Here is a 21600-nt window from a genome sequence, read left to right as displayed (position 1 = left end):
TAACATTAATGCAAAGATTGATCCATAAATAATCAAATCAATAAGTAAATAATGATACATATTAATATAAAAACAGAGAAAAAGGGAAGCAACAAATACTGGGTTAATATTAAAACCCAAACTTTATTATTCCCTTTAGTCTCTTTCCCTGTTCCTTACATTTAAGATGCAGTGTTCAGAGCTTATATTAAACTATAATTAATTCAATTAGCCGGCAGCTAGCTTTCTGCAACTCTCACATGGTCACTCACTGAAGCTGAGCAAGGCTGCGCCCGGTCTGTACCTAGATGGTAGACCACATGGAAAAGCTGGGTTGCTGATGGAAGTGCTGTTAGTGAGACCAGCAGTGGGGGGTAAACTTGTGGTCTGAGCTTTTTTTCTACGTTAAGCATTTTATAATGTCCCTCTGAGGTGTCAGATCAGGGGTTAAACGAACACAGGGTTCAACTCTTAAGGGGCTCTATTTTGACGGTCAATGCGCAAAGCGCAGGGCGCAAATGCTTTCTGGATGTGTCAGAATCCATGTTTGCTAATTTAAAAACAGGAAAATCCGCTTTGTGCTGTGGCGCATTGCCTAAAAGGGTTGAGTTTTTTCTTAATGAGTTATAGGTGTGTTTTGAGAATAAACCAATCAGAGTCTCATCTCCCATTACCTTTAAGAGCCAGCTGCGTCATGCTATAAACGCATTTGCTATTTACAGGACGTAAAGTAAGTCTAAGTGGAAAAACTGAGCATTTCACTAGCAAACAGTTAACAGTTAACAGTTTTTTAACAGAAAACAGTTAAACAGAGCATCTACTGCGCAGGGATGAGAGATAATCTATCTACTTTTACTTTCGCTCTTGGATAGGGAAACCTTTACGCACAGACATCAATTAGCATATTAAAAATTAATTTAGTTTGTTTAGCGCAAAGATTTGTTTCAAAACTATTTCTAAATTCAGTTCTAATTTCCAGCAAATTAATAAATGAACAACAATAACGAAGTGTGTTCAAAATACTGAGTTATATCCTAAAACACATGCTGTGCCCCATATGGTCTAAAACCTGACAGGTGGGCAAATCTAAGCTTGTTTTTAATAAAACAAAGATAAATATGGATATAATAAATAATACTGCTAATAATAATAACATTATACAAAAGCAAATTGTTATGAATGAACTGAAAAAGCCTCCCGAGATGAAGAAGACATAAAAGCAGTGATTTTTCATATTTCTGTAGGCTAGAAAATAATATGTTTTGTAATATTTTAATCCTTTATATTTATATTCTATATCTATTCTTATTATATCCTATATATATCCTTAATATTTTATTTTTTCATGTGTAAAGATATTTTCGTATTGCTCTACATCTTGTGTGTATTAAGCAGTGTGTAAGCTCTGCGCAACTCTGCGCCGGAGTTTAGACCGGGTTTGTTTTTGTCTAATGAAAAATCAATTATAGTTTCTCAAAATAGCGACGCGCCAGCGGTCCGCCTCAGAACTCCTTCCTTTTTAGACCAGAACGCCTATGAGCACACATATGAGCGCTAATGCATTGGCTATTTAAACAGCGTAGCGCAACGCCTCAAAATGACTCTTGCACCAAGCTGAAAATAGCAAAAGCCTATTGCGCCGCGCCTTGCGCTACATTGCGCCGGGTGTATGATTGGGCCCTAAAGATTTTTCCTACTGGGCCAGGGATTCAGATGCTTACTTGCCCTGCCAAAATTTTCACCGGCCCCACAAATAAAAACAAAGTTAAAAGCTCTAATCTCTTAGCCACGTATTTTAAAGGATGTATCAAAAGCCAAACATACAGTTAAAGTCAGAATTATTCGCCCCCTGATTAATTTTTTCTGTTTAACGGAGAGCAGATTTCTCCAGCACATTTCTAATCATAATAGTTTTAATAACTCATCTCTAATAACTGATTTATTTTCTCTTTGTCATGATGACAGTGAATAATATTAGACTAGATATTCTTCAAGACACTTCTATACAGCTTAAAGTCACATTTAAAGGCTTCACTAGGATAATTAGGCAGGTTAGGGTAATTAGTATTAGAATATTAATCAATTCCATGCGTGATCAATAAAAAAGGTCAGGAGAGGTTTTTCTTCAATGTCAAAAATTGTAACAATTTATTGGATACAAATGAATACCCTTACAGAATAGTCACATGAATTTCACATGTGATCACATGTGACCACATGTGATCACATGTGACAACATGTGATCACACATGACCACATGTGAAGTTTATGTGACCACATGTGGACAACATGTGAAGTTCATGTGGCCACATGTGAAGTTTATGTGATCACACATGGCCACATGTAAAGTTTATGTGATCACACATGGCCACATGTGAAGTTTATGTGACCACATGTGGACAACATGTGAAGTTCATGTGACCACATGTGAAGTTCGTGTGGCCATATTTGAAGTTCATGTTACCACATGTGAAGTTAATGTGACCACATGTGAAGCTCACGATTACATGTGTTCATGTGACCACATGTGAAGTTTATGTGACCACATGTGAAGCTCACGACCACATGTGTTCATGTGAAGTTTATGTGACCACGTAGACAACATGTGAAATTTATGTGGCCACATGTGAAGTTCGTGTGGCCATATTTGAAGTTCATGTTACCACATGTGAAGTCAATGTGACCACATGTGAAGCTCACGATTATGTTCATGTTACCACATGTGAAGTTTATGTGACCACATGTGAAGCTCACGACCACATGTGTTCATGTGACCACATGTGAAGTTTATGTGACCACGTGGACAACATGTGAAATTCATGTGGCCACATGTGAAGTTCATAGGGCCACATGTGATCACCTTTGACCACATATGAAGTCAATGTGACCAAATGTGGACAACATGTAAAATTCATGCTGTCCACATGTGGACAGCATGTGATCACATGAACCCACATGTGAAAAACATCATCATCTGAAAACCATATTTCATGATGACCAACACTATACCGTGAATAAGTGCAAAACTGCAGTATAACAGCATTATAAAGGAGGATAAATGAGGTAAAATTATGTGCAACTGCAAAATAATGAACTATAAAATTCTAATAAAATTACATCAACAACAGTACAATTTGCAGTATATTCATGTACAACTTTACTACACTTGTGCATTGTGCTGATATATAATCTAATATCCAATTTCCCAATGCTGTGGCAATGCTGTGCTGTACTTGCTACATTTTTTTGTACTTTTATTCAGGGATGTTTTGGAAACAAGTAACTTAAATAGAATTTGAAGAGTTTATTTGCAATGATAATTCTGTTTTAGTAATTTTTAAATATAAAGTTGTATGTTGTTTCTTGGGTTCAAAAAACATGATTTATAAAAAGTAAAAATGTAATGAGATTTAATATTGTGTACATGAGTACAATGGCAAAAAATAAATGGATTTCTGAATCAGTCTGTAGGGAATTGAGAGTCGACTTCAAAAGAGTCGATTCCTCGACTCTCAATGGACGTAGTGCCAGAGTCGACTCCAAGACAGGATTCGATTCCTAGAGTCGAGTCTTTTTTTTAAACCCTTTTAAATGAAGCAGTTACAAGCTACAGTAACTTATACTACTCTTTCTCGAGCACGAAGAAGACAGAAGGCGCTCGCTTTAAATGCGTACTCACACATTTTGCGATTTTGCTTTTGAATTATGCGACCACGAGGCACTCTTACGCAACTGGGGTGAACTTGCGCGCGCGTTCATCACAGAAGAGCATTCGCGGCAACGCGCGCGTTGTCCTGACAACAAGGATTCACAAACAAACGCAGTTTCTTAACGGTCGTTTAGCAATCTTTTGTCCGTTTTGTCTCCTTATTTCGGTCGCGAAATGAAGATAAAATACGTGTTTGTTGATATATTAACTGTAAATGCCATTCACATATGAACACTATCGTACCACAGTTAAAATAAGAAGTCACGGTCAAAGGACAAAAGAGAGGGCTACGTTTTTTGGAGAAGCTGGACCATTTTGACCTTATCATCTTCAGCGGTATAATTCAGCGGTAAGTGCATATTCATATACTGTCCTCACAACTTTATAATTTAGGATGTGTAGAGAAACTTAACGTAACCTTAAAAGTTGGTTCTGCAAGTACAACAACAAAAAAAGAGAATATGTTCAGAATATTTGACCAAGCCAGTGATACCAGTCAAACGCGCGCCAAAAGATATCCGAGCTCATTCACTTGCTTAAAACACTGCAAATGTTGTAATTGATGCAACTGTATTAGTGATGTATTAATTTGTATTAATCCAGAATTCTCTTTTAACACATTAACTAAAATTTAATTGAATAGGGTTTTATAAACCTGATCTAAATGACTATTGTGCTTGGTTTTAAATTGAAATGTCCTAAATGTAAATAATGGAATAGATACAATAATAGATATTAAGGTAAGCAGAAGCTACTTGTTTATTTTATGTATTTGATTTCAAAAGTACTTAATAACAGTTTTGTAGATCTGTCATTATTTTAAAGGCTTGTCCATCCTTTCCAGAAACATTGGTTTATATTTTGTTTAACTTATCTTTTTATTGAGATACACTAGCATTTAAACGTTTTAGATGGTAAGATTATTTAAACAATATTGAAAGACGTGTGGCTGCATGTACTTACTTTAAAATACACTAAAACCAATTTTTAAAATTTAATACGTTTCACAATGTAAAGTTAATTTCTAATTTATTGTAAAACTTCATTTATCCCTGTGATACAAAACTTTAATTCAATCTTCATTATTGCATGTTAACTTAATCTTACTTTTTATGAAGATTATAGCATACAGGATTAATATGTGTAAGATGTTAATGAACATAGATATGATATCATTTTTAGTTTTGTCTGACTCTCTTTCTTTCTCTCTCTCTCTCTCTCTCTCTCTCTCTCTCTCTCTCTTTCTCTCTCTCTACTTGTATTAATGAAGTTTTAAGATTAGATATTATAGACTAATATTGGTGTTACAAAAATCTGTCACAGTGGTTGATTGTTTCTCTTTGCTTTTTGTACAGAAATCAATGATGTGCAGGGGTTTAAAAAGTACAGCTTGGGAAATATAAAGATGATGGTTATTTTAAAGAAGAAGCCTGACACATTGGAGACTTAACCATCTTCAAAGGACAATGCTACAATTCAAGGAAGTCGACAGTTGTCTCAATTATACAGTTTTGCCTTTTTTTTGTACCATAGTCTAAGTTTGTATTTTGATTGCCTAGAAGGTATTTCTTATTAAAGAAAAAAAAAAAAAAAAAATATATATATATATATATATATATATATATATATATATATATATATATATATATATATATATATATATATTATTATTATTATTAATAAAGCAAAATCTTTTACTAGCCACTAGTTCTACCTTCTTAGTCTACAGATTCCTTATAGGTACTTTGTTTTATAGCAGTTAACAGTCTGTGACTGCAGGGTGATTCAAAAAGAATAACACAACTTTGAAAATCTGTATTTAATCAAAGAAACATGATGACAACAGCTCTCCTAGCGACCTAATGAGTAACCAAATGAAACTTCAGAGCTTCCTTAAATCGACGACAGAAAGAGCTTAGCTCCCCTTTTCTTCTTTGCAGAGTTTTCGATTTTCAAATTTGTGGGATTCCTTTTGAATCACCCTGTATACAGTTTTTTCTGTTTTTAACATCTGATGTTTCTTGATAGGTAATCGTTTATATCACTTTGGGAGAGGGAGTGAAAACGGGCAGTCAATCAGTGTCTGAAAAGAGAAAATACACCCAATACAGAGGCTAGTAAGGAGCACTTCCAGTGCACAAAGTTAATGTCTTAACAGGTAACTTTTATAGCGTTTGCTATCTCTAATGCGTAGAGATGGCAAATGTACATGCATCCTTTACTCAAGTAGAAGTACAGATACTCTGGTAAAAGTTAAACTACGGACTAGACTTTTCTACTCAAGTAAAAGTAAATAAGTACAGCCTGAAATATGTACTTAAGTAAAAAGTATTCATTACTAATATCTGTTTTAGTTTCATGGTGGTAACTACACCTCACAAAATGCATACATTTATACAAAATTACTTACATTTCAATTTTTTTTTTTTGTAAAAAAAGTTGTTGCCAATTTTTAGCTGCAAAGTAGCCAAGCAACATCATCCTACAGGGCTTGAAATTGCGACTGTTTTGGTCGCATATGCGCCCAAAGTTTTATCTTTGCGACCTCAAAATGTATTTGGCAGCACTTATGCGAGTGCATAAAATTGTTGTTTTCACAGAAAAATGTTCACCACATGCGCGGAATTAGGAGGCATTCACGCAAGCATCTTTACACCTAAAAACACCAAACGCAGCACTAAAGAATAGTTTATAACAGTTAACACGTCAACTTGCTGCACTAAGCAAAGCCCGCGTCTTTAAGCTTTTTTTATTGGCCCATTGCGCTAGAACAGAATGCGAATGGATTGGTTAATATCAGCTGTCAATCACTCAGTTCCGATGACAGGGAGCTACAGCTGCAAAAATGCAAAGGTCTGGATAAGAGAGAATGAAAACAACACTGATAGATTTAGTTTTAGAAACCATCTACAGTTACAAATCATGGCACATCTGATTAGTCATTATGTGGAGAATGTCAATCCAGCATTTACACTTTTCGAAGAGTGGATAAAAGACATCTAGTGCTCAAAGTCCGCTATGAAAATGATTATAGCATTCACTGTAAAACTGGTGGGATGGAGTTTTTAGGTAACAGTGTTTGCCACTTAATCTACACATTTTAAGCACGAGATGTTCTAACGTGAAGTTTACTTGTTCTCCCTGTATTCGTGTGGGTTTCCTTCGGGTGCTCCGTTTTCCCCCACAGTCCAAAGATATGCAGTATAGGTGAATTGGGCAGGCTAAATTGTCCGTAGTGTATACGTGTGATTGGGTGTGTATGAATGTTTTCCAGAGATGGGTTGCAGCTGGAAGGGCATCTGCTGCGTAAAACAGATGCTGGATAAGTTGGCGACTCCGAATTAAAAAAGGGACTAAGCCGGAAAAAAATGAATGAATGTTCAACCGTTATTTAATCCTTTATTTAATCATCACAATGCTGTTAATCGTGCGACTGATACCGCAGTCACCATCGCTAAAGAGCATGCATTCACTGAGATGAAACTAATATTGCAGTTCATGAAAAGACCGTTATATATTACGGTGACATATGCAAATAATAAGTTATATGTCAATAGCATCTGTGCAGTATCAGACACCACCCATAAGAACAGCACAGTTATTATAGTTAATTCAGTTCATCTCATTCACGTCAAGCAGTGCATGCAGGGCCAGTGAGCGCATGCAGATTTTTGTTTATTTGTTAGTTGTGATTAGAGTGGTAATATATATTGGAATCTGTTAACATAAAACGTTTAGTAACGGTGCTCATATTTGTCGGTGGGTGCGACTAAATTTTGTCTGGTGCACCCAAATCTTTGAAGTTAGGAGCACCGGTGCTACCAAGAAAAAAAGGTTAATTTCGAGCCCTGTGTATCATCAGCTGAACACAAAACACTATAGCTGTTAAGAACAGAAGCTGTCATACTTGTTTGTATACTCTTGAATATAATTCTGTAGGCCTATATATTTATAACTAATAAATGTCTTAAATTTAACACCTAATTTTTTTTCAAAACATATTTCAGTTTTTTTCTTTTGATAATATAAAAAAACTAAATGTATTTGACTACATATTTTTTGCATTATATTAAAGCTACGTCTGCTCCACAAAGCACATTAAAGCGAAAGTAACGAGCCTGATTTAAAAATGTAAGGAGTAGATTTGTATTCAAATGTAAGAAGTAAAAGAAAAATATTTCAGAAAACGTTAACAGTGGAGTATAATACTGACACTAGACATATCTACTTAAGTAAAGTAACAAAGTTTGTACTTCATTACTACCTATTTCTGCTAATGTGAAAAAATGTGATCTAAATACTATGAATTCATTTTGCATTCACGTGTATGCATTTGAGCATTTGGTAGTTTCTTTTATTAAAAATAAGTTTTGTATTTTTTTCTTACAGATTACAAGATCAAGTCATTAACATGAACCAAAAGGACAAACTCGTCAAAAGCAAAACTCACTTTCCCTTGGCTTTTCTTTCCCTTTTCATCACGGGTCATCACAGCAGAATGAACTAGCAATTACTGTGGTACATGCTTTTTTCACCAGATGCTCTCATATGCAGAATTGACCAGAGCACCCGAAGGAAACCCACGCAAGCATAGGGTGAACATGCAAACTCCACACCTGGCACACCTGAGACTCGAACCAGTGACCTTCTTGCTTTGAGGCAACAGTGATGACCACGGAGCTACCATGTGGCCCCTTTTGTATTCACATTATATTAGTGACAGTTTTCCCCTCAAGGTATTTCAGTAAATAATTGTTGTGATTTTATATAATTGACAATAAATTGTTTGTATTTATATTTAAGTTTAAGAATAATTTTTGTTCACACTAATGCACAAATTTTATGGTGTGAAGTACACAAGAGAAAAGCCACAAGAGATTTTTACATGGGAACGCATGTTTCAATGCTCACCATCAAAATTCTAAATACAAACATTTTCCCATGTGATCACTTGTGAATGCACATGTGGTTCACATGTGAATTCACACAAAAACGTTAAAATTCACAGGTTTTCCCATGTGATCACATGTGGTTCACATGAAAATTCACACGAAATCGTTCCAAATACACACGTTTTCCCATGTGATCACATGTGGTTCACATGAAAAGTCACACGAAATCGTTCCAAATACACACGTTTTCCCATGTGATCACATGTGGTTCACATGAAAATTCACACGATATCGTTCCAAATACACACGTTTTCCCATGAGATCACATGTGAATTCACAAGAAAGCGTTCCAAATACACACGTTTTCCCATGTGATCACATGTAAATTCACACGAAAGCGTTCCAAATACACACGTTTTCCCATGTGATCACATGTGAATTCACACAAAAGCGTTCCAAATACACACGTTTTCCCATGTGATCACATGTGGTTCACATGAAAATTCACACGAAATCGTTCCAAATACACACGTTTTCCCATGTGATCACATGTGAATTCACACAAAAGCGTTCCAAATACACACGTTTTCCCATGTGATCACATGTGGTTCACATGAAAATTCACACGATATCGTTCCAAATACACACGTTTTCCCATGAAATCACATGTGAATTCACAAGAAAGCGTTCCAAATACACACGTTTTCCCATGTGATCACATGTAAATTCACACGAAAGCGTTCCAAATACACACGTTTTCCCATGTGATCACATGTGAATTCACACAAAAGCGTTCCAAATACACACGGTTTCCCATGTGATCACATGTGGTTCACATGAAAATTCACACGAAATCGTTCCAAATACACACGTTTTCCCATGTGATCACATGTGGTTCACATGAAAATTCACACGAAATCGTTCCAAATACACACGTTTTCCCATGTGATCACATGTGAATTCACACGAAATCGTTCCAAATACACACGTTTTCCCATGTGTTCACATGTGAATTCACACGAAATCGTTCCAAATACACACGTTTTCCCATGTGATCACATGTGGTTCACATGAAAATTCACACGAAATCGTTCCAAATACACACGTTTTCCCATGTGATCACATGTGGTTCACATGAAAATTCACACGAAATCGTTCCAAATACACACGTTTTCCCATGTGATCACATGTGAATTCACACGAAATCGTTCCAAATACACACGTTTTCCCATGTGATCACATGTGAATTCACACGAAATCGTTCCAAATACACACGTTTTCCCATGTGATCACATGTGGTTCACATGAAAATTCACACGAAATCGTTCCAAATACACACGTTTTCCCATGTGATCACATGTGGTTCACATGAAAATTCACACGAAATCGTTCCAAATACACACGTTTTCCCATGTGATCACATGTGAATTCACACGAAATCGTTCCAAATACACACGTTTTCCCATGTGATCACATGTGAATTCACACGAAATCGTTCCAAATACACACGTTTTCCCATGTGATCACATGTGGTTCACATGAAAATTCACACGAAATCGTTCCAAATACACACGTTTTCCCATGTGATCACATGTGAATTCACACAAAAGCGTTACAAATACACACGTTTTCCCATGTGATCTCATGTGAATTCACACGAAAGCATTCCAAATACACACGTTTTCCCATGTGATCACATGTGGTTCACATGAAAATTCACACGAAATCGTTCCAAATACACACGTTTTCCCATGTGATCACATGTAAATTCACACGAAAGCGTTCCAAATACACACGTTTTCCCATGTGATCACATGTAAATTCACACGAAAACATTCCAAATACACATGTTTTCCCATGTGATCACATGTGAATTCACACGAAAGCGTTCCAAATACACACGTTTTCCCATGTGATCACATGTGGTTCACATGAAAATTCACATGAAAGCGTTCCAAATACACGCGTTTTCCCATGTGATTCACATGAAAATTCACACGAAATCGTTCCAAATACACACGTTTTCCCATGTGATCACATGTGGTTCACATGAAAATTCACACAAAGTCGTTCCAAATACACACGTTTTCCCATGTGATCACATGTGAATTCACACAAAAGCGTTCCAAATACACACATTTTCCCATGTGATCACATGTGATCCCATGTGCATTTCACATGTGGTTTGTGTGTTTCACATGTAAAATTTCACATGTGCAATTTCACATGCACATGTGATCACATGTGAATTTCACATGTGAAACTCATGTGAAATTTCTGTAAGGGTAGTTCGATTCACAGTATTCTGTTGTCCTCAATGCAACGCAGAAGTTACATTAAGGAGGTGCGCAACAACTTTCTTTTCTTGACTTCAACTTATATAGGCAGCTGATATTAACAGGTGAAGTTTAGTGAAATTCTTCATTTGTCAATCATTGTCCAGTCCTCCCTTGGCCGCACCCCAGACATAAGTCCTCTTTTTCTACCAATTCTCTGCACAGCAATAAAAGCATAACACTTTCTGTGCTCTGTGTTCAGCTTTAACACCTTTCTTCAGACAGGAAGTTTCTGCAGAGCTGAATTTATTTTTGGACCTGTGTGTATCTACTTCTGCAGAAATGCTAGTTAGGATGCACAGCATGTCACACACAACAGCAGAAGTTCAGTTAATATATGACCCGACCAATACCAATAATTGTTTGCTCAGGTATTGACTCTGTTTTTACACCATTATTTCAACACTTTCTCTAAAGAACAAACACCAACAACAATGCACTTATTTGTGTTGCTATTGCCTGATCAAATGATGGACAAAGCTTCAGTTTACAGCTTCAGCAAATGTGTTTAGATCATTCTAGATTACAGACAGCTCGATCTGGGGTCATATTTACCAGAGCTCAATGTGTGTCATGTTTACCCATGATTCCTGTGTTTCAGACCTGATCAGACAGACCTTCAGCCAAAAATTTGTTTGTGCTGAATTAAACTGAACAAACCAATAAAACTCTTAAAGGAGACTGAAGTTTGTCCTGCAGTTTATTCCTCTGGTGTGTTTGTGTGTTCAGTGTGAGATCAGGATCACGTGTGTCCAGCTCTGTGTCTCTGAAGAGTGACCGGTCTAAAGATTATCCACCACATCATCATCTGCACAAAAGTATGCTGTCTTGTACATTATTGCTCACACATGGACTGTTTCAGTATTCATCAGGATGTTTTTATTATACTTTCACAACACTTTACAGGCACAATAATTAAGAAACACAAGAACAGTGTTATATCATTATCTTAAATTCTTCTGTCTTCTTCCATACTCCTGATAAGGACAAATATCTGACCATTAAACTGCTGTTTGTAACTTTAATAATGCATCTGAAATTACTCTGGCAGTAAAATATCCTCTTGTTCATATAAAGTTAGACCAGGTTGTGACACTCATTTTCCTCTGGTGTGTTTGTGTGTTCAGTGTGAGATCAGGATCATGTGTGTCCAGCTCTGTCTCTGAAGAGTGACTGGTCTAAAGGTTATCCACCAGACCTCAGAGAGGAAACACCATCATCTGCTCAAAGGTATTCAGGGTTTTACTTTATTGCTCAAACATGGACTGTTTCAAACATGTTATTGTGAACCAACATTTCAGTAAAGAGAGCCATTCCTGAATGACTTTAGTGGCTTATTAAGACATTTACAGACTCCTGGTGGCAGATTTAGTTCTTTTAATCAGAGCATTTTCAGTAAATCATAATTTCATATTTCCATGTCAATTTAACACATACATGTATTGATTATTCACTTCAATTCAAATTCTTCATCATCGTTTCCTCACTATTAGAATATAAAAGATGTTTACAGCCAAAACTGTTAAGTAAATGTGTCTGAATACAGATTTGAAAAATAATCATAGCTGTTGCAGCTTAAGGCTTTTGTGTAATAATAATCAGTAAATCAAATATTTCTTTTAAAAATATTTGTATCCACAGCTACTTTCTGAGGTCTTGTAAATGAATGAAGTTTCTTTATAAACTAATGTCGAGAGGATCACATCTTATGTTTGCTCGTAGCTGCCCTGCATTATCCAATTCACGATTCACCAATCAGAAAATTCCTAGTCCACTGTAAGTGCCCTTGGTTTCATATCACAGCCATCTTTCTTTTGAAGAATCCCCCCTTCCACCCCAACTCATCTTTCTTTTCTAGATGGGTGGCACGGTGGCCCAGTGGTTAGCACTGTTGCCTCACAGCAAGAACGTCTTTGGTTCTGGTCAATGACAAAACCAGCAGACATTTCTGTGCGGAGTTTACACCTTCTCCCCAGGCTCACATGGGTTTCCCCCGGGTTTCCTGGTTTCCTCCCACCGTCCAAAAACATGCAGCTTAAGTGATTTGACTAATCCAAATCGGCACCACTGACATGCTCCTAGTAAGTAGTTATCTCTTAAAAGCAATTACTATCTGTTCATTAGCTACTACACCAGGGGATTTCTCCAGATCTACCTGAGCTCAAACTCCCCTCTCGCCTTGCAACAGGAGGGAGCCCCGGGCTCGAGGATCTTATGAGCTCAGGGCTCTCTCCCGGGGCGGCATGCCAAACAAGCTTTATAATCAATCATCAGCTAAGTGTGAACTCTTGAAGCATGTATGGGTGTTTCCCCAGTACTGGGTTGCAGCTGGAATGGCATTCACTGTGTAAAACATATGCTGGAATAGTTCATTCTGCTGTGGTGACGCCTGATAAATAAAAGAATAGTGCCGTAGGCAAATGAATGACTGAATATCTGTATGTGTTTGCCTGTAAATGTATGATTACAGTAGTTTTATCTGTTAACAGTGATGAATATGAGTCACGCAGATTCAGGAGACGAGACTCACAGGAGACACAAGAGCTTCACAGACAATCTCCAGTCGATCGTCCAGGTGGGAAAAACTCATTTTGATTAATTAATGTCTCTAAAATAGCTCCATGAAACACAGAAATATTTGCTCACAACACTTTTAAGAACTGGATCTTGTAACCTGCTTGACCTGTCTTAAGCTATGGAGCGCCATACATTAAACAAAATTTTCTTGTTTTCTTGTGATCGTGACTTAATTTCTCATGATTTCGACAAGGCAAAAAGTTGTTTTCTAGTTATCTAGTTATCCCAACCGTGAGGTGAGGGAGGGTCTTATTTAACACATTTCTGAAATGCAGACTGGAGAAGACAAACAGCACAGTAGAAACAGACGGGAGGAGATGATGAATTAGTCCCCAATAGAAACACACTCTGTAATTTCAGGATGGTCACAAAACACAACTCCCTGTCAGTTTTACTCATTTTAAAAGAACTTCTAGTTTTGTTGTAATTATGAATGTACTAGGTGTCACTAGGTGACATATGCATAAGTTTGCATATCTGAATCTGTTAAAACTGTCAGCTGACACGGTGTAATGGCTGCTGCTTATATAGCCATGTGACAAGGATTGATTAGTCATGAAAAATCTCACTCCTCTCAAACCTGTGTTGTGTACAGTAATCTCTCTCACATGATAAACACACAAGTTCAGTAACTGCTGCCAAATATTAAAGTGATTAAATTTAAAACAAAGGAGAAGCAGAGATCTGACTGTACCAAGGAAATACCTCACTCTCTCGAGACTTCGGTCCAGAAGTTGTTTTGAAATAAAGTTGCTGAATAATTTGCAGTTGGTGCTTTAAAATGGCTGGAAATCCCTGCTCATATAGAAGAGCAGGAACGGTACAGTACAGAGTCTCCAGAATCTCCAGTGACTCCAAAAATAAAAATATTCTTTTGACATCTTGTTACTGGAAAAGTCTGCTAAGTCGCTAAATATAGCAACAAAGAAACTAAATTAGCTAAACTTTACACGTTTGTGTTCATTCATGTGTATTTGATGACTAGTCTAGATTAGAGCTAATCTTAGACGTCTTTTAGATTTTCACTGACAGTCCAAATTTAGCCAAGATGTCTTTGTGTAGATGTTGATTGCACTATAGTTCCCAAAGCAGTTCAGATGTTGTATTTCAGACATTTGTCAGGTATTAGTTCTCAAACTGCTCCTGTGTGTAGGACTAGTCTCTTGCATCTAATCCAAATACTGTAGTGTGGTTTGGTGTAATTTTTGTTCTTTGTAACTGTGAAATGTCTGAAATCATTCAGCAGTAGTGATATGTAAAGGCGGTCGCACATGCATTTTAGATTTCTAAACATAGATATCTATCAGGCTACGCACATAGATATCACAAGTCATGGCTGTCCACGACGCCCAGCTACGACTCAAGACACTGTTCACACTTCTGCCATGGCACAGAGGGCCATCTGAATAGGTTCATTTTAAATGACATCAGGGCTTGACATTTATACCCGCCAAATGCGGGTAGAGTTCAGCTGTGGCGGGTAAGACAGTCGCTCTCACTAGACACTTTGGCTGGTTGGAAATCATTTTTAAATTGAGGTTTTCTTAAAAGCAGGGTTCGACAATAAAGACGGCCCAATATGTGATCTTAGAATTGAGAAGTGGCAGGACTGTTAAATAATAACTTTGTTCAAGCAGTATATACTGAATGAGAGGATGATAACTGTTTAAAAAGCGTGTGCAGTCCTGTTTCCTTTCAATGAGGCAACTGTGCCTGCAAACAGAAATAGACTTGGCAAAAGGTGATGCTCGTGCACACACTGTCCTCCTCCTTTCAAGAGCTCCAGATTTTTAAAAATATGTATTTTTGTAAGCAGCACCCTTCTTTGAACAGATTATTAACAGGCCTAATGTTAATGGGACCATCCTTTCATTATCACACACGGTTTGTTTTTCACCTGCTTTATTTTGCTCACAGTTATATTTGTTAATGTGGGTTAATTATATCTTCTACAATAAGATTGCTTTAATAGGAGATTAATTCCCCTTTTAGTTAACTGGTGATATGAGATCTTTAGCCAGGACACAGACTGTGCATTGTTTCAGAGGCATGACAATAATTATTTCTAAAATGTCAAATTAAAAAAAAAAAAAGTTTTGTTTAATAAAAAAGTGTGTATACATCTGTATTTAGCTTCTTGACACGTTATTTAAAATTTATGGCTAAAAAATAGTTATTTATTTTTGGGGTTGTCAGAGATAAATTAAATAATTAATGATAAATGTGTTGCGGTGCTGAATAGTGCATGCGGTGTGTGACCCCCTTAAGTGTAATGTGCTGGAAACCTGCTTGGATAAATTTTAGCTGTGTTTATCTGAAAATGACCTTTAAATATTCATCAGCTAATCAGAATCAAGCATTTAACAGACTCTTAATAGAATGTATTTTTGATTATCGAGTATGTTGTGGATGTACAACTGTATGCAAATGAATCTTTTGGTTAAATGTTGATCTTCTCTTTTCTTCACTCATAGAATCTTGAGAGTAAAATTATCAGATTTCTGAAGAATGAACTGGAGAAATTTAAGAAAATCTTACAAGAAGAAAACAGACAAGAGTTTATAAAGGAGTTTATTGAGAACAGAAGCATTATCACAGAAGCAGCTCTTGATCTCACACTCTTCTTCCTGAGAGAGATGAAGCAAGATCAAGCTGCTGAACCTCTCCAGGGTAAGAGACTCATGGATAGACCCACACGAAACCTGCAGATTTACACAGATTTTTAGCCCATCATTGAGTCTATTTATTTACCTGTGTAGATGTGTGTTCATTTATATTCATTCAGTTTATTAATTTCAGAAATATTGTTGACTAATATGAAAATGTTGATGATGACAGTGCAGTTTGTAAAGTCATATTTTCTGTCCTTTAGTACATCTGTTATTGAAGAGTCTTGTGTTTTGTTTACCAATTAAGTGGATCTAACTAGATATGTATGTAAACATTAAATATTATTATTTTATAAGTTAAAAAGGTTTGTTTCATATATTAAGTTTTTAGTTATGATACTACACAATTTTCCTCAGAAATAGCAAAAAAAAAAAGTCTGAAAGTTTTGTCTGGCCCTACTCATGGCGATCTGTCAGACTATCACTTAAAAATAAGTCAAGACTAAATCTCTCTGTTTTTTTGCTCCTGTGTTTAGGCGAGCTGTTCTTCATTAATCAGCTTAAATGTAGCCTGAAGAAGAAATATCAAAGTGTGTTTGAAGGAATTGCTCAGCAAGGAGACTCCACACTTCTGAATAACATCTACACAGATCTCTATATCACTCAGGGTGCGAGTGAACAGGTCAACACTGAACATGAGATCAGACAGATTGAAGCTGCTTCCAGACGTCATCAGTCACTAGAGATACAGATTAAATGCAAACATTTGTTTGAAGCAGCTGAACAAGACGAGCAGATCAGAACTGTCCTGACAAAAGGAGTTGCTGGCATCGGGAAATCAGTCTCTGTGCAAAAGTTTGTTCTGGATTGGGCTGAAGGGAAAGAAAATCAAGACATCAGCTTCATATTTCCTCTTCCATTCAGAGAGATGAACTTAAAGGAGAAAGAAAGAGAAAGTTTAAAAGACCTCATAACTCAGTTTTTCCCAGAGACTAAAGGACTGAACCTTACAAGAAGCACACGATTCAAAGTCCTGTTCATCCTTGATGGATTGGATGAATGTCGTCTTCCTCTGAACTTTGCTGGTAATGAGACGTGTCGTGATGTATCTTCAACAGTCTCTCTGGATGTTCTCCTGACGAACCTTATCAAGGGAAATCTGCTTCCTTCTGCTCTCATCTGGATCACCAGTAGACCAGCAGCTGCCAGTAAGATTCCTGCTGACTGTATCGACCGGCTGAAAGAGATATGAGGATTCAATGATGCCCAAAAGGAGGAGTACTTCAGAAAGAGAATTACAGATCAGAATCAGGCCAGAGAAATCATTGATCACATTAAACAGTCAAAGAGTCTCTTTATTATGTGCCACATCCCAGTCTTCTGCTGGATTTCAGCCACTGTTCTCCAGAACATACTGAAACTGAAACACAGGGCTCATGCTGAAACACTGCAGGAATCTCCCAAGACTCTGACACAGATGTACACACACTTTCACCGCTTTCAGATCCAGCAGAGCAGAAGAAAGTATGATGGAGAAAACACAGCAGATGTCTCCTGTCTCCTGGCCTTCCAGCAGCTGGACAGAAACAATGTGATCTTCTATGAGAGCGATCTGAAAGACTGTGGCATTGACGTCTATAAGGCATCGGTGTACTTAGGCAAGTGTACCCAGATCTTTAAGGAGGGACGGGAATCAATTGTTTATATATGATGGGGTAATCTAAGGCCTGGAGGGGCCAATTACGAGACTTCTGTGATAGAGCGAAGACCAGAGCGAAGAGTGACAGCGCTCCATATAAATATATATCTATAAACGAAAGTCCATATATATATATTTATATAGGGCTATGCTGGAACAGGTCTTTGTTGGCCAACTCTAGTTGGAGTCTGGGAAAAAGGTGATTTGGACAGTGAAGATTCCTGTTAGAGGGTGACGGGATGAGTTAGGTGCTTGAGGAACACTCTGTGGGGAGCGGGGAGTGACAGCACTATATATAAATATATATTTGTGTACTTGGGTATATAGATATGGTAGTAAAAAGCTCGGGGTAACACTCCAGCGGGAGTCAGAGCCATAGGAGGGGCAGGGTTTGGCAGGAGTCAGGAAATGGGAGGGGGCTGTGAAGATTTCTGCGGAAACGACCAGGGGTGGCAGGGTGACGAGGGGGCTTGGATGCAATTCCGATTAACTACGTGACTAGTGTTACTCAGTCTAGAAGGAAGGAAAAGGAGAAGAGAAGGTGGCTGGGTCATGCCCTTGCCCTAAGTAGATGTGGGTTGATGGCTGGCCAGAGTGATCTGGGCTTCTTTGTAGTGCCCTTGGCTAAGACGTATGTATGTCTTAAAGGCATGATAAAGGCTTAATATATCTATGGCGGATGATCACCTTCCCAGAATCTGGATTTGTTGTTGTGAAACCCCTTTTTGCTTCTGTGGTGGCTGCTCATATTCTGAAACAGAGTATATACAGGAATCAGAGAGTGTAATTCAACACCTTTTAATAACTTTTTTAAGACTCTTTTCTTACATTTAAAGACCTTACAACCACTTTTTTATTAGAAATACCGGCGAGATTTATCTTACAGTATATTTACTGAATATTTAATGTAAGAAATTAATCCAAACTAAACATTCATACATGGATTACAGATCTATTAAATCTAGCCAATTTAACAGGTTGTCGCCTATAAAGCTGCAGAAATATTGGTGTTGCCTTGGTAACTGCAGTAAACAAGCAGCAAGCTGTCAAATCTTGTAGGATTTTACTGATTTCGTAACTACATAACATCCTGAAATTCACAGATTTAATACAGTCAAACTTTTAGCATACAGCGATACCTTGTACAAAAAATTATAACATTTTAGTACATTGCAAAGGATTCCAAGACTTTCTAATAGTTTTAGGGTCCCCAAACTTCTCTATATTGACTTATCAACTCCCAACACCCTCATAGACCCCGCAGACACCCTATGAAAGAGTGCCTGGAGAGTCTAGGGGAAGCCTGAGAGGCGGTGAACTGTTATGAATCATCTCTAAAATCAGAATCGTGCTACTGGGCGGTTTGTATCATCTATGAATAGGGAGGGAGGGGGGTGCAGAGGGAGAATAAGGCTCGGCGGAGTGCCTCTGCTGTTGCAGAGGTGCAGTGGTTGTCAGCATGGGAGTGTTATGAGTGCTAAATATTGTCAGTAGTGATATGAAGTAAAAGAGGGGCTCAGCTAGAGTGCCAGTGAAGTGGTGCTATGGGTGAATCCAGGGTTTCCGCGACTTCTTAAAAAGTCTAAAATTTAAAAATCTAAATTTAAGGCCTTAAAAAGTCTTACATTCTATAAAAGAGGTTGTTGGGCTGAGCCCATAGCTGGACACGAGCTGTGCTCTCTCATCACGCATGCATGCCGTGACATCGCAAGCAGACTCCTATAGAGCTAGCACTTGATCATGCACCAATCACGAGCACAGGCAGCCAACCAAAATGCAGCTTAGGTCTGCGGTACATTGAGTCATTCTGTTCAGATAGAGAGAAAGGTTGCATGCTTTGCTTTCCGCCTAATGCCAGTCAGTTTTCTGTGCGTCAGTGATGAGAAACCACACACACACACACACACACACACACACTCCCATGTAAAAGACGGTACCTATTCAAGTGTGATGGACATTAAAGAACTTTAAATGGGGTTCAAGTCTCCGTGTCCTTACCGGCACTCCATGGCGACGATTTTGTCTAAAACGGGTACAACTGTCGACTATACAGACATCTTTATGATCCATCCATGCGTGATCATAGGGAGAACCAGATGACCAATAATTCTTGGCTAGAAGTTGCAACAGCAGTAGGAGAGGAGGAAAGTTTTGGAAAGGTTTGGAAAAACCTGAGGGATAAGTTTGTTCAAACACCAACAGCAAAAAAGGCCATGGCAAAAGTGGAGTCCCTTGTGGTTTTAATATTACAGCATATGTTTTTCCACACGTCATCAGTTTTACACTGATGCATATATTACAATTTTGAATTTAAAACAATTTACAAGTTAAAAATGTAAATAGAATGCCCTTGTGTCAATGATCTGTTTGCTCAATAAAGAAAGACAGAATTTCTTCATCCTGCTTCACAACACGGTAAATGTACAGCAGACATAATTTATTGTTTTAGCTGATTTTCATGCAAGGTGTCTTCATAAGTGCATGGTCAACTGTGAATGGAAACTTTGTTAATGCATGTTACAATAGCTTTGATGTCAGGATGTGCAAGGGTTGTAGAAGTGGGCATTTACTACATGAATTGTAGTATAATATACCCTATATTGTTAAAAAAACTGGGTAATTTGTTTATATTACTCTTGTTGTGTTACCATAGCAACTATAGTATTACCACAGCAGACTAATTGAAGTACTTTACTGAACTTTACAAAACACTGTACAGCAGACACTAGTTCACTTTAGTTTAGTTGCCATGATGAAATAGGAATGATAGTGAGATTTATTTGAAGAGTGAATTGCACAGTGGGCTATAAAACCTTATCAAGTTTACCCCTATTTTCTATCACAGTTACATTTCTACTTGCAATAATTATATTTAAATGTGTATTTTATTTTATTTTATTAGTATGGTGCAGAAGATGAATGAATGAATGAATGAATGAATAGTATGGTGCACCTTTTGGATGTTTAATAAATGTTGTTAAAATAAAACTATTCTCTGTGTGTTTTTAAGTGTTTGAAACTGGAAATATCTCATCATATAACATATAGCCAAAAAGTAATGATTTATTAGATTAAAAATGTAATATGCAAGTCTATATCAGTATTTTGGTTATTGGTAATAAATAGTGGACTAATATAAATCATATCAAAAAGCTCAAAAGAAGAGGAAACAGTGTACTCAGAGCGCGCGAGGATATTTGTGTGTGAGCTGTGCATATTTGAAATGGAGAAAATTTGCACTTTTCTTGCTCAGTTTTGTCCACAAACAGAGGAAATTAGTGCACAAGCAAAGAGATTCGCTCGCTCCTATTACATGAATGCGCTCTTAAATTGTAATACTGCTCTTACTACATTTGTCTGTGAAATAACGCCATAGCGGAGCTAATGGAATTTTTTAAGAATCAGATGATCAATTCACGCAGTGCCGCATTTCATTTGAGTTGAGTTGGATATAAAACAGTTTGAAGAGATTTTTTTTTTCTGAAACAGGTACATCTGTACTGACATCTTTATGATCTGTCCATGTGTGATCATAGGGAGAACCAGATGACCAATAATTCTCGGCTAGAAATTGCAACTTCAACTTCAACTTCAATTGTGGGGAAGGAGGAAAGCTTTTGTAAAGGTTTGAAAAAAATCTGAGGGATTCATTTGTTAAAACAAAACAAAACAAACAAAAAAAAGATGACCCCCGAACCATCTTCAATGATATTAAAGATTCTCTATTTATTCAGGTTTTGTGAGGTGTGCAATATGGTGCCAGGTGAAAACAAAAATCAGCATTAAGATGTTTGTTTGT

The 21600-nt window shown here is 37.2% G+C and overlaps 1 protein-coding gene across 1 annotated transcript; it reads left to right on the top strand.

Annotated features, from left to right (window-relative positions):
* The first annotated feature begins 5551 nt into the window (after positions 1-5551).
* Positions 5552-20780, top strand: LOC110439544 (NACHT, LRR and PYD domains-containing protein 3-like). The gene is made up of 7 exons (XM_073947874.1): positions 5552-5846; positions 8078-8424; positions 11646-11734; positions 12044-12146; positions 13406-13491; positions 15968-16163; positions 16639-20780. The coding sequence occupies exons 5-7, from the start codon at positions 13408-13410 to the stop codon at positions 17352-17354; spliced, it is 996 nt and encodes a 331-aa protein (XP_073803975.1). The 5' UTR covers positions 5552-5846; positions 8078-8424; positions 11646-11734; positions 12044-12146; positions 13406-13407; the 3' UTR covers positions 17355-20780.
* Positions 20781-21600: the final 820 nt, after the last annotated feature.

This window comes from Danio rerio, chromosome 4 (assembly GCF_049306965.1).
Source record: "Danio rerio strain Tuebingen ecotype United States chromosome 4, GRCz12tu, whole genome shotgun sequence".
Taxonomy (NCBI): domain Eukaryota; kingdom Metazoa; phylum Chordata; class Actinopteri; order Cypriniformes; family Danionidae; genus Danio; species Danio rerio.
This window is presented reverse-complemented; position numbering and strand designations above follow the sequence as displayed.

Excerpts from the sequence above, each read along its gene's own strand:
- LOC110439544 (XM_073947874.1), top strand. The coding sequence starts at position 13,408 with ATGAATATGAGTCACGCAGATTCAGGAGACGAGACTCACAGGAGACAC. Across the intron at positions 13,492-15,967 it reads ATCTCCAGTCGATCGTCCAG|AATCTTGAGAGTAAAATTAT; the intron begins GTGGGAAAAACT and ends CTTCACTCATAG. Across the intron at positions 16,164-16,638 it reads AGCTGCTGAACCTCTCCAGG|GCGAGCTGTTCTTCATTAAT; the intron begins GTAAGAGACTCA and ends TCCTGTGTTTAG.